This window comes from Coenobita brevimanus, chromosome 48 (genome assembly GCF_032717465.1).
Source record: "Coenobita brevimanus isolate Jiangsu-jjx chromosome 48, ASM3271746v2, whole genome shotgun sequence".
Classification (NCBI taxonomy): domain Eukaryota; kingdom Metazoa; phylum Arthropoda; class Malacostraca; order Decapoda; family Coenobitidae; genus Coenobita; species Coenobita brevimanus.
The window spans coordinates 22,943,538-22,956,486 of NC_137001.1; the positions used below are offsets into that span (position 1 = coordinate 22,943,538).

Here is a 12,949-nt window from a genome sequence, read left to right on the forward strand (position 1 = left end):
CCTTCATTCTCTCCTTCTACATTCTTCCATCTTTCCTTCACTCCTCATTAATTTTCACTCCTTCCTTCCTTCCTTCACATTCCTCTCTCCTTCCTTCATTCTCTCCTTCCTGTATAATCTTCTCCCATCCATCCTTCACTGTCTCATTCACTCTCTTCCTTCATTCATTCCTCCTTCCTATCTTTCCTGTTTTTCCTCCCTTCTTCCTTCCTTCACTGCTTTCCTCCCTCCTTCCTATCTTTCCTTTTCCCCCTCCCTCCCTCCTACCTTCCTTCCTTCCTCTACCCTCCAACTTTTCTTCCTTCACTCTCACTTTCCTTCTTTCCTTTCCCCTCACTTTCTCTCCTTCCTTTCCCCTCCTTCCTCCTTTCCCCTCCCTCTTCCTTTCCTTCCTTCATTTTCCCTCCTTCCTTCCCCTCCTTCCTTCACTCTCCCTCCCTCCTTCCTTCCTTCCTTCACTCTCCTTCCTTCCTTCCCCTCCCTCCTTCCTTCCTTCCTTCACTCTCCTTCCTTCCTTCCCCTCCCTCCCTCCTTCCTTTTCCCTCCCTCCTTCCTTTCTCCTCCCATCCTCCTTCCTTCCCTCTTTCCTTCACTCTCCCTCCTTCTTTACTCTTATTCTTCCTTTCCTCTCCCTCCCTCCTTTCTTCCTTTCCCCTCCCTCCTTCCTTCCTTTCCCCTCTCTCCTTCCTTCCCTCTTTCCTTCACTATCCCTCCTTCTTTACTCCTATTCTTCCTTTCCTCTCCCTCCCTCCCTTCCTTCCTTCCTTTCTCCTCCCTCCCTCCTTCCTTCCTTTCCCCTCTCTCCTTCCTTCCCTCTTTCCTTCACTTTCCCTCCTTCTTTACTCCTATTCTTCCTTTCCTCTCCCTCCCTCCCTTCCTTCCTTCCTTTCTCCTCCCTCCCTCCTTTCTTCCTTTCCCCTCCTTCCTTCCTTCCTTCCTTCCGTCCCTCTTCATTCCTCCTTCTCCTCCCTTCAATCCATCATTTCACCCCATCCATCTTGTCAGTATTATTCCTTAACCTTTTTCAGTTCAGTTGATGCTAAGAGGGGTTGATTTGACTAGTAACCAAGGAGACTTATGGCTGATTTGACTAGTAATCAAGGAGACTCACTGCTGCCTCATAACACAGGTCTATTATGCCTTCTAGTTGCCTCTTTCATAATCTTTCTTTCCCTCCTTCCTCTCACATCAATTTCCTCTTTCCCTCCTGTCTCCCCATTTTCTCTTCCCCTCCTGTCTCTCCCTTTTCTCTTCCCCTCCTGTCTCTCCCTTTTCTCTTCCCCTCCTCTCTCTCCCTTTTCTCTTCCCCTCCTCTCTCTCTCCCTTTCCTCTTCCCCTCCTCTCTCTCTCCCTTTCCTCTTCCCCTCCTCTCTCTCTCCCTTTCCTTTTCCCCTCCTCTCTCTCCCCCTTTCCTCTTCCCCTCCTCTCTCTCCCCCTTTCCTCTTCCCCTCCTCTCTCTCCCTTTTCTCTTCCCCTCCTCTCTCTCCCTTTTCTCTTCCCCTCCTCTCTCTCCCTTTTCTCTTCCCCTCCTCTCTCTCCCTTTTCTCTTCCCCTCCTCTCTCTCCCTTTTCTCTTCCCCTCCTCTCTCTCCCTTTTCTCTTCCCCTCCTCTCTCTCCCTTTTCTCTTCCCCTCCTCTCTCTCCCTTTCCTTTTTCCCTCCGGTCTCCCTTTCCTTTTTCCCTCCGGTCTCCCTTTCCTTTTCCCTCCTCTCTCTCCTCCTATCTCACCCTTTCCTTCCCCCTTCCCCCCTTCTCTCTCTCTCTCTCTCCCCTATATAAAAAGAAAAGGGCAGAAAACAGAAAAAATCACTCAAAATAAATGAAAAAGCACAGTAATTTTAACATATATATATACTATCATTTATTTTGGTTTTTTAAGATAAAAAAAATTGGCAAATATGTAAACACAACACAAACGCATTTCAAATTACGTGTCATGCAAGAACCCAAGACAACGGCATTTTCTATCCATCTATCTATTGCCAGACGCCTTAATCCCTTATATGGGGTGGCCACAAACAAATCTCCTCCACGTCACCCTGTCCCCCGCCATTTCACTGCCCTGCTCCCAGTACACACTGCATTTTACGCGGCATAAAAGATGGACTGAAAGCTTGTCTGTACGTCACCTTAATAACGTAGATGGATAATTTGAATTCTTTTACTGGGAAACCCTGAACTAGGCCTTGGTAGATCATATATCCCCGCTAGGTGACGGGAAAGCGCTCTCTCCCAGCAGGGCAGCTACCCAGGCGAGGCATGAAATCTCGATCCTTTGGTCTCTCGTCAGGCGCTCTACCACTAAGCCACCCTGTCCCCGTGTAAATGTAAAAGACTAAGCTTGTCTATAATTCTTGTTTTTAAGTTGTCTGGTCAAATAGCCATCCACCTTAGGCAACCAAGTGCGCAGGAAAATAGTATAGAGGTTTGGTTCCTGGATGGCTGCCACTTTTGCGCCTCTCCACCCTAAGTTCAGAGTCACGGAATTAACGAAGGGTGGAAAGGCAAAAAAATAATAACTGCACTGATAGAAGACTGTATCCAACTTTGGTGTACAAGTACGCAAGAAAATAGTATAGGGGTGTGGTTCCTGGATGGATGCCACCCTAAGTTCCGAGTCATGTAATTAACGAAGGGTGGAAAGGTAAAATAATAATAATAATAATAATAATAATAATAATAATAATAATAATAACTGCGCTAAGATAGAAGACTGGCTTTATTTGTAATTCATATTAAACTATTTACACTTCACTCTCACAACATTAACCGTTTTGGGGTTTAAATATTTTCAAATTTAACCTAGACTTCATTTTCAGTAGTGGCGGTGGAATTGGCATCAACCTCGTCATCGGCTCCATCACCAGCTCGTCCGGTGTAGTGGCCAATCTTATCGTAGTAGTGATTGTTGTAGTTCTTGAGTCCACCAGCCGGGTCAATAATGGTGTGGATCCAGTTGACGTGCTCCACAATGTCAGTTATAACCGTCACCGATCCCTCCCCACACGCCGGAGACCCGAAGGAGATGACGCCAGCCACGAAATAGTGCTCTGGTCTGCAGCTACGGTCATGGCAGGCGTCCGGTCCCTCCTCATTGTCCAGGGGGCAGACCACGGCGCCCCCACCATCACCCTTCAGGCATAATTTAGTGAAGGGTGAGGAGGGAGAGGTAGACCGAGGATGAGATGGAGGGATATGGAGAGAGAGAGGGAGAGAGAGAGAGTGAGAGAGACAGACAGACAGACAGACAGACATGGAGGGGGCTGTGAATTGAGTGGCTTGGTAAATAAACTAAGGCAGCATTGATACCTATAGTGTGAGGTGCAGGGAGGGAGAGGGAGGCCGAGGATGAGATGGAGGGATGGAGTGGAGAGAGTGAGCATTTATTTAAGCATTAATTTCAGGCGATAAGCGGTGAAATCCGTTCCCCCCCCAAAAAAAAAAAAAAAAAAAAAAAACGAATATTTGAATTTGAAGTGATTCTGGACAAACCTTTCGCTTCAACTCTTGACAAATTTAAAAAAAAACGAATATTTACATTTGAAGTGATTCTGGACAAACCTTTCGCTTAAACTTTTGAAAATTGGCCTTACCACACAGGCATCCCGACCGTACGCTCCCGAGATGCACTTCTGTAGGTCTTCATCCAACACGAAGTCGTCGTGGACCTTTGGCAGCGTCGCGTATAGCCTGTCTGCGCAGTCCTCGTCGGTGATGTAGGTCATGGTGGTTGACTTTAAGAGGTTGCTGCCAAATCTGGGCTGTTGAGATCCAAAAATAGTGTTCAAATAGTAATGCAGAAAGGATGTATAGGTTCAATTTCCTCTTCCACTAGCAAATGAGAAAAATCTGGGCTGCTGACATTCAAAATTAGTGTCTGAATTTAAAATACAAAGGACGTAGGTTCAATTTCCTCTTCCACTGGCAAACAAAAAGGATTATGAATAGTTATGGAGGTTGATTTTTAAGAGGTTGCTGCCAAATCTGGTCATTTGACATTCAAATTAGGGGTTGAAATTAAAATACAGAAAGGATAAGGTTTAATTTGCTCTTCCACTAGCAAAGAAAAGGATTATGAATAGTTTTGGCGGTTGATTTTTAAGAGGTTCCTGCCAAATCTGGGCTGTTGACATTCAAAATTAGGGTTTGAAATTAAAATACAGAAAGGACTAGGTTAGGTTTCCTCTTCCACTAGCAAATGAAAGGGCAGTTGACATCCAATTCTTTTTAAATATGAAAAATCTGGGCTGTTGACATCCGAATTTAGTTTATATTTATTTTATAGTAATACAGAAAGGACGTAGGTTCAATTTCCTCTTCCACTGGCAAAGAAAAGGATTATGAATAGTTTTGGTGGTTGACTTTTAGAGGTTGCTGCCAAATCTGGGCTGTTGGCATCCAAAATTAGTGTTTGAATTTAAAATACAGAAAGGACGTAGGTTCAATTTCCTCTTCCACTAGGAAAGAAAAGGATTATGAATAGTTATGGTGGTAGACTTTAAGAAGTTGCTGCCAAATCTGGGCTGTTGGCATCCAAAATTAGTGTTCAGATGGTAATACAGAAAGAATATGTTTACTTTCCTCTTCCATTAGCAAATAAAAGGGCAGTTGACAGTTATTTTTTAATCTGAATTAGTTTAAAGATCTTTGTTTATGATCTAAGTTCAATTTCTTCCAGTAGAGAACAGATAAGCAATTAAAATCCATTATAGTTTTTGATTCTGAATTTGTGACAGCGAATATATAGGCAGTTAAAATCCAATAGTCTAGTTTTTAAATCTGAATTGGTGATAGAGAATAGACAGGTAGCTGACAATACAGACAGTTGTTCAATCAATTTGTGATAGCGAATAGATAGACGGTTGACAAACACTTTAAAATTCGAATTAGTTTAAAATACTCTCAGAGGCACAAAAAACAGTTGCTAAATAGTGACAGTTAATAGATGGACAACTGACATCCACGTTTAAAATTTGAATTACTTTAAAATATTCTCAGCATCACAAGAAACAGTTACTAATTAGAGCTAACGAATAGATGGACGGTTGATATCCTCTTTTAAATTCGAACTAGTTTAAAATATTCTCAGCACCATAAGAAAAATAGTTGCCAATTCAAAACCCCAGCAGTACCTTATACACATCGTCTCCCCAGCCCACTATGTAGCACTTTTTCTCCTCCTGGAATTTGTAGGTGTCTTCTGGGAGGCAGGCGGGGGCGATGTGGGGAGTTTTTGTGGTGTCAACGGGCCTGTCCATTTGTAAGATAGCTATGTCGTGTAGATACGTTGATGGGTTGTAGCTGGAGAAGAGTAGAGGGCAGAATCCGTCACAGGGGGGGTAGAATCCATATAGAGGGGGTGGAATCGGTTATAGGGGGTGTAGAATCAGTTATCGAGGGGGTAGAATCTATTATAGAGGGGGTAGAATCCATTACAGAGAGAGTAGAATCCATTACAGAGGGAGTAGAATCCATTACAGAGGGAGTAGAATCAGTTATAGAGGGGGTAGAATCTATTATAGAGGGGTAGAATCCATTAGAGAGGGGGATGGGATCACTATAAGAGGAAGAGACCTGACAGTAAAATCTTAAATACTTGAAAATCGCCCTGAGACAACAAGAATAAAATTTATCCTGTTTGCAGGATAACAGATAAATTCTCATACTAACTAAGTAAACACTGTCATACTAGTAGACAAATGTTCATACTAACTGCTGGTAGGCCAATATTCACAATGTCATACTGACTCGTAGACAGGGCCAGATTTACCAGTAGGTCACTAGCCAAGGGCCCACCGGTATCTGGGGGCGCACTGAAGCTAATTTGTCGTGCAGTGTGCCAGCGTATAACCTCGTTTGAAGTGTACACCGAGTAATACATTATATGATATTCACAACCATCCGGCGCTGCTTGTACACTGACTTTCATAGTAACTGTAGGCAGAGTAACAGTCATGCTTACTAGAAACAGACTGTCATACTAACTTTCAAGTCTCATACTAACCCACTGTGACTGTCATACTAACTTTCAAGTCTCATACTAACCCACTGTGACTGTCATACTAACTTTCAAGTCTCATACTAACCCACTGTGACTGTCATACTAGCTTTCAATTCTCATACTAACCCACTGTGACTGTCATACTAACTTTCAGTTCTCATACTAACCCACTGTGACTGTCATACTAGCTTTCAATTCTCATACTAACCCACTGTGACTGTCATACTAGCTTTCAATTCTCATACTAACCCACTGTGACTGTCATACTAGCTTTCAATTCTCATACTAACCCACTGTGACTGTCATACTAACTTTCAATGCTCATACTAACCCACTGTGACTGTCATACTAACTTTCAATTCTCATACTAACCCACTGTGACTGTCATACTAACTTTCAATTCTCATACTAACCCACTGTGACTGTCATACTAACTTTCAATGCTCATACTAACCCACTGTGACTGTCATACTAACTTTCAAGTCTCATACTAACCCACTGTGACTGTCATACTAACTTTCAAGTCTCATACTAACCCACTGTGGATAAACACCCTTGACACCTTCCTCTCGACGGCAGGAAATAATTCACCCCCGGAACTCCGTAGATTCCAGTCCCCCAGGTGCAATTTTAATCTATGCACCTTTATACCTGGAAAAAAAAGGTAATTACGGATTGGTTTTTAAATTCCGAGATGTGTGATGGGCGGGAATTTTGTTTTTTGATTTATGATTGAGGGGCGTGAGTGTGTCTGAGTGGCAGAGGGTGGGTGGGAGAGTGGGAGAGAGTGACAGTGGGAGTGGGAGAGAGAGCATGGGAGAGTCTGGGCGTGTGAGTGTGTGGGAGTGATTGAGAGAGAGAGAGAGAGAGAGAGAGAGAGAGAGAGACAGAGAGACAGACAGACAGTTTCTGAGTGAGTGAGTGTGAGTGAGTGAGTGAGTGAGTGAGTGAGTGAATGAGTGAGTGAGTGAGTGAGTGAGAAAGAGAGAGAGAGTGTAGGATTAGGGTAGATTAAGTCGATTATGGTAGAGTGTTAGGTAATCTCCCTACCTACCTTTGACGCAGTGGGCAGCGGTGATGACAAGGATAGGATGGACTAAAGTGGCGCCGCAGTGGTAGTGGTAAGTGGAGTGGTAGGTGGAGTGCGTCTGTCTGCCTCTTAAGTGACGCTGACGTACCAGAAGGGCGACCTGAGGCAATGTAGCAAGTTAGAATCTCAGTCTAACATATCCACTTAAGTTTAGAGATATTTGACTAGCGAGTTTATCTAGGAGGCGATTTGTTTGTGGCCACCCCTTACGGGAATGAGGCGTCTGGCGATAGATAGACTAATTTAGGGAAGTATATTTTCGAAACGACTATGCTGTAAATAAGAGTCTCAAAATCGCCATCCTTCGCCCAAAATCGCCAAAAACTCGCCAACAGTCACCTAAAACTCGCCAACAGTCACCTAAAACTCGCCAACAGTCACCTAAAACTCGCCAACAGTCACCTAAAACTCGCCAACAGTTCACTTTAAAATCACCCACATTCACCTAAAACTCGCCAAATCACCTAAAAAATCACCTAGTCACCTAAGAAAAAATCACCAAGTCACCTAAAAAAAAATCGTCGCCTAAAAAAAAAAAAAAAAAAAAATCACCGCCACCTAAAAAAAAATCACCGTCACCTAAAAAAAAATCACCAAGTCACCTAAAAAAAAATCACCAAGTCACCTAAAAAAAAATCACCAAGTCACCTAAAAAAAATCTCCGTCACCTAAAGAAATCACCGTCACCTAAAGAAATCACCGTCACCTAAAGAAATCACCGTCACCTAAAGAAATCACCGTCACCTAAAAAAATCAGTCACCTAAAAAAATCACCGTCACCTAAAAATCAAGTCACTTAAAAAAATCAAGTCATCTAAAAATCACCAAAAGTCACCTAAAAATTAATTCTGTCCCACCCCCCCTGTTCTCCAATACTCACATGCCAAGGAAATTCTCCGAAGCTGGTGATTCCTTTCTCTGGTAAATACCCTGTTGAAATTCGCGCCATATCTTCTGGAGACTCGTTTCGTACCCCACACTCCTGTCAAAGATTCAAATTTTAACGTATACGGGTCCATTTTTTCCAGGGGGCGGATTTAAAGTGATATTTTAAGGACCTAAGGAACATTTGAAATACTTAGGCTGCACAGAACTTTCAAATGCAGTCTTGGTGTGAAAGGACTGATCTTGCTAGTCAGCCTCTCGTGTGATAAGTTTTGCTACTTGGAAGAGCTAGGAGGAGGGGTTGGAGGAAATTTAGGGAGCTGTTGCCTCTCCTGACATTAAGCGGGCTCTCCCTCCATGCTAAGGGATCTTTGTATGCAGCATGTGTTGGGAGTGTAATGCTGTATGGTAGTGAGACCTGGGCAGTAAAGATGAGGATATTCACAGACTCAAATGTACAGAAATGGTAATGATTAGATGGATGTGCAGTGTGTCTTTGAATGTGAGGCCTGGGGAGGCTAGGATTACGATGGAAGAGTCGAGAGTAAGGATGGGACTGGAGTGTATTGGTGTTGTGATGAGGAGGGGTAGATTGAGATGGTATGGGAGGAAGGATGGGACTGGAGTGTATTGGTGTTGTGACGAGGAGGGGTAGATTGAGATGGTTTGGGAGGAAGGATGGGACTGGAGTGTATTGGTGTTGTGATGAGGAGGGGTAGATTGAGATGGTTTGGGAGGAAGGATGGGACTGGAGTGTATTGGTGTTGTGACGAGGAGGGGTAGATTGAGATGGTTTGGGAGGAAGGATGGGACTGGAGTGTATTGGTGTTGTGACGAGGAGGGGTAGATTGAGATGGTTTGGGAGGAAGGATGGGACTGGAGTGTATTGGTGTTGTGATGAGGAGGGGCAGATCGAGATGGTTTGGGAGGAAGGATGGGACTGGAGTGTATTGGTGTTGTGATGAGGAGGGGTAGATTGAGATGGTTTGGGAGGAAGGATGGGACTGGAGTGTATTGGTGTTGTGATGAGGAGGGGTAGATTGAGATGGTTTGGGAGGAAGGATGGGACTGGAGTGTATTGGTGTTGTGATGAGGAGGGGTAGACTGAGATGGACAGGGCTTGTGGAGAGGACGGATGATGAGCTGGGTGTGGAAAAAGAGGCGTGTGAACGTTGGGGGTTAGGGTTGAGAGAGGCAGACCTAAGACGACCTGGGACGTTGTGTGTGTGTGTGTGTGTGTGTGTGTGTGTGTGTGTGTGTGTGTGTGTGTGTGTGTGTGTGTGTGTGTGTGTGTGTGTGTGACCTCAGGGATAAGGGACTGAATAGGGAGGCTGCCAGAGATCGAGAGACGTGGAGAGCAACCATTAAATGACCAAGGACAACGCAAGCAAACATTCTGGCGCCAAGGGTACGATAAAAAACGAACGTACGTAAAAGGCGAACACAAGCAAGCATTTTGGCGCCAACGGTACGATATAAACAAACGTACCTCTCTATATCGGAAGTTCCTCAATATTTCCTTTGCGTGGGTGGATAACGCGCCATAAATACTCTCATAGTGGTCGTCATAGTAATCCATTCTGTAGCCGGGAGTACCATAGCTGTAGGGATATGCAGAGAGGATTCAGGGCTAGGCAGAGAGGATTTAGGGCTAGGCAGAGAGGATTTAGGGCTATACAGAGGATTTAGGGCTATACAGAGAGGAGTCAGGGCTGTACAGAGAGGAGTCAGGGCTGTGCAGAGAGGAGTCAGGGCTGTGCAGAGAGGAGTCAGGGCTGTGCAGAGAGGAGTCAGGGCTGTGCAGAGAGGAGTCAGGGCTGTGCAGAGAGGAGTCAGGGCTGTGCAGAGAGGAGTCAGGGCTGTGCAGAGAGGAGTCAGGGCTGTGCAGAGAGGAGTCAGGGCTGTGCAGAGAGGAGTCAGGGCTGTGCAGAGAGGAGTCAGGGCTGTGCAGAGAGGAGTCAGGGCTGTGCAGAGAGGAGTCAGGGCTGTGCAGAGAGGAGTCAGGGCTGTGCAGAGAGGAGTCAGGGCTGTGCAGAGAGGAGTCAGGGCTGTGCAGAGAGGAGTCAGGGCTGTGCAGAGAGGAGTCAGGGCTGTGCAGAGAGGAGTCAGGGCTGTGCAGAGAGGAGTCAGGGCTGTGCAGAGAGGAGTCAGGGCTGTGCAGAGAGGAGTCAGGGCTGTGCAGAGAGGAGTCAGGGCTGTGCAGAGAGGAGTCAGGGCTGTGCAGAGAGGAGTCAGGGCTGTGCAGAGAGGAGTCAGGGCTGTGCAGAGAGGAGTCAGGGCTGTGCAGAGAGGAGTCAGGGCTGTGCAGAGAGGAGTCAGGGCTGTGCAGAGAGGAGTCAGGGCTGTGCAGAGAGGAGTCAGGGCTGTGCAGAGAGGAGTCAGGGCTGTGCAGAGAGGAGTCAGGGCTGTGCAGAGAGGAGTCAGGGCTGTGCAGAGAGGAGTCAGGGCTGTGCAGAGAGGAGTCAGGGCTGTGCAGAGAGGAGTCAGGGCTGTGCAGAGAGGAGTCAGGGCTGTGCAGAGAGGAGTCAGGGCTGTGCAGAGAGGAGTCAGGGCTGTGCAGAGAGGAGTCAGGGCTGTGCAGAGAGGAGTCAGGGCTGTGCAGAGAGGAGTCAGGGCTGTGCAGAGAGGAGTCAGGGCTGTGCAGAGAGGAGTCAGGGCTGTGCAGAGAGGAGTCAGGGCTGTGCAGAGAGGAGTCAGGGCTATGCAGAGAGGATTTAGGGCCATGCAGAGAGGATTTAGGGCCATACAGAGAGGATTTAGGGCCATGCAGAGAGGATTTAGGGCCATGCAGAGAGGATTTAGGGCCATGCAGAGAGGATTTAGGGCCATGCAGAGAGGATTAATGACAGGATTAGGGATACAGAGATTTAGGGCTATGCAGAGAGGATTCAGGGCCATGCAGAGAGGATTTAGGCCTATGCAGAGAGGATTAAGGGCAGGATTGGGGATACAGAAGGGATCAAGGCTATGCAGAGAGGATTGAGGGATTTATGCAAAGGAAAGAGGGATTTATGTAGAGGATTGAGGAATTGGTGCAGAGGACTGAGGGATTTATGCAGAGGATTGAGGGATTTATGCAGAGGATTGAGGGATTTATGCAGAGGGTTTAGGATTTTATATAGACGATTGAGGGATTTATGCATAGGACTGAGGCGGGTAATTTGAACTTTTGAATTTAAACACGAAAAAAATAAGTTTACAAGGGTTTTAAAATACGGAATGTCATCTATACTTATTTACTGGGGGTGAGGGGAAATGGGGGGGGGGTTCAGGGGCTGGTGTCTGATATTTTGAAGTTTCTGAAGTTGCAAAATTGATCATGTTTTGGTGAAGATTTAAACGAGAGAGAGAAAAAAAAACCAACATATTGAATCTTACCCATACTTATCCTTAGGTGGGGAGGGCTTGGGGCTATGGTAGGGGGGTGGGGGGCCGTGATAGGGGGGTTTGGGGCCCTGGTGTGAAGGTGGGGGGCGATAGGAGGGTTCGGGGCCCTTGTGAGGCGGAGGTCCCTTCTGTGGGGGTCCAGGGCGGCGATATTTAGCACAGCATACGTAATCCCTTGACTGGTGGCCGCAAGTGTACGGCGATGGAGGAGTTATACCTGAAATGTATAAAAGAAAATGGAAAATTAGATATTACTGAAAAATAAATGATCTATCTATCTATCTATTGCCAGACGTCCTAATCCTGTAAGGGGTGGCCACAAGCAAATCGCCTCCATGTCGCCCTGTCCCCCGTCATTTCACTGCCCTGCTCCCAGCTCACACACCCCTCTCTCTTATACCTCTCCACTACATCCCTCCATCTCATCCTTGGCCTCCCCCTCCCCCTCCCCCTCCCTCCCCCTCCCTCCACCTCACTCACACTCTCCTCGTCAGTCTCTCTCTCCATCCTCTCCACATAGCCAAACCACCTCAGTGTGTTCCTCCTAACGCTTCCCATCACATCCACACCACAACGCTCCTTCACTTCCTCATTTGTCAGTCTGTCTCTCCATGTAACTCCACATCCACGTCACTCACATACACTCTCCTCGCCAGTCTCTCACTCTCCATCCTCTCCACATGGCCAAACCACCTCAGTGTGTTCCTCCTAACGCTTCCTATCACATCCACACCACAACGCTCCTTCACTTCCTCATTTGTCAGTCTGTCTCTCCATGTAACTCCACATCCACGTCACTCACATACACTCTCCTCGCCAGTCTCTCACTCTCCATCCTCTCCACATGGCCAAACCACCTCAGTGTGTTCCTCCTAACGCTTCCTATCACATCCACATCTGCACACGAGACAAAATAACATCACAAAACCATCCTAACGACAGGCTCAAAGGCTTAACACTCCACTACACCCCTCCTCACCTCTACTCCTGCAGCTGCCTCTCACTACACACTCGTAGTCATCCGGGCAGCTTGTTCCATCGCCACTACACACCCCGACACACACCACCAGGAGAGAGAAGAGTAGTGAAGGTGTCATGGCGAATTTTAGCTGGTGATGATCAGGCCTAAAGAAGAATTATTATTTTTATTACCTGTATATTAATAATAATAATCGTAACAGTAATAACTAATAATAATAATAATAATAATAATAATAATAATAATAATAATAATAGTAATAGTAATAATAATAATTGTAATAATAATAATAGTAATAGTAATAATAGTAATAGTAATAATAACAGTAAGAAATAATCTTGATAATAATCGTAATGATTTTTTTTATCATCCAATCCTACATTGCCCCATGAGGAGTGTAGGAGCCCGGGGCTAGGCATGTTGGTTCTGACATATAAGATGAGAGTGACCAGCCTCACTCATCCCTGAGTGGCATTACATGAACAGTAAACCCCAACCATCCCTTGGATATAAACCTTCACCGGCTCAATCCGATTGGAGCGCCGTAATTACCCACTAAACCACCAGGCGCCATAATTTGGTATATGGTTACCACCCAGCGTAGTAAA

General features: G+C 45.8%; 1 protein-coding gene across 1 annotated transcript; it reads right to left on the minus strand.

Annotated features, from left to right (window-relative positions):
* Positions 1-2,801: 2,801 nt before the first annotated feature.
* Positions 2,802-12,459, minus strand: LOC145399342 (phenoloxidase-activating factor 2-like). Its single transcript, XM_080271997.1, has 9 exons — positions 12,342-12,459; positions 11,354-11,579; positions 9,465-9,576; positions 7,971-8,072; positions 7,055-7,190; positions 6,537-6,651; positions 5,132-5,300; positions 3,593-3,760; positions 2,802-3,131 (listed from the first exon to the last, which is right to left on the minus strand). Exons 1-9 carry the CDS (start codon positions 12,457-12,459, stop codon positions 2,802-2,804), a joined length of 1,476 nt encoding a protein of 491 aa, XP_080128123.1.
* Between the last annotated feature and the right edge of the window lie 490 nt (positions 12,460-12,949).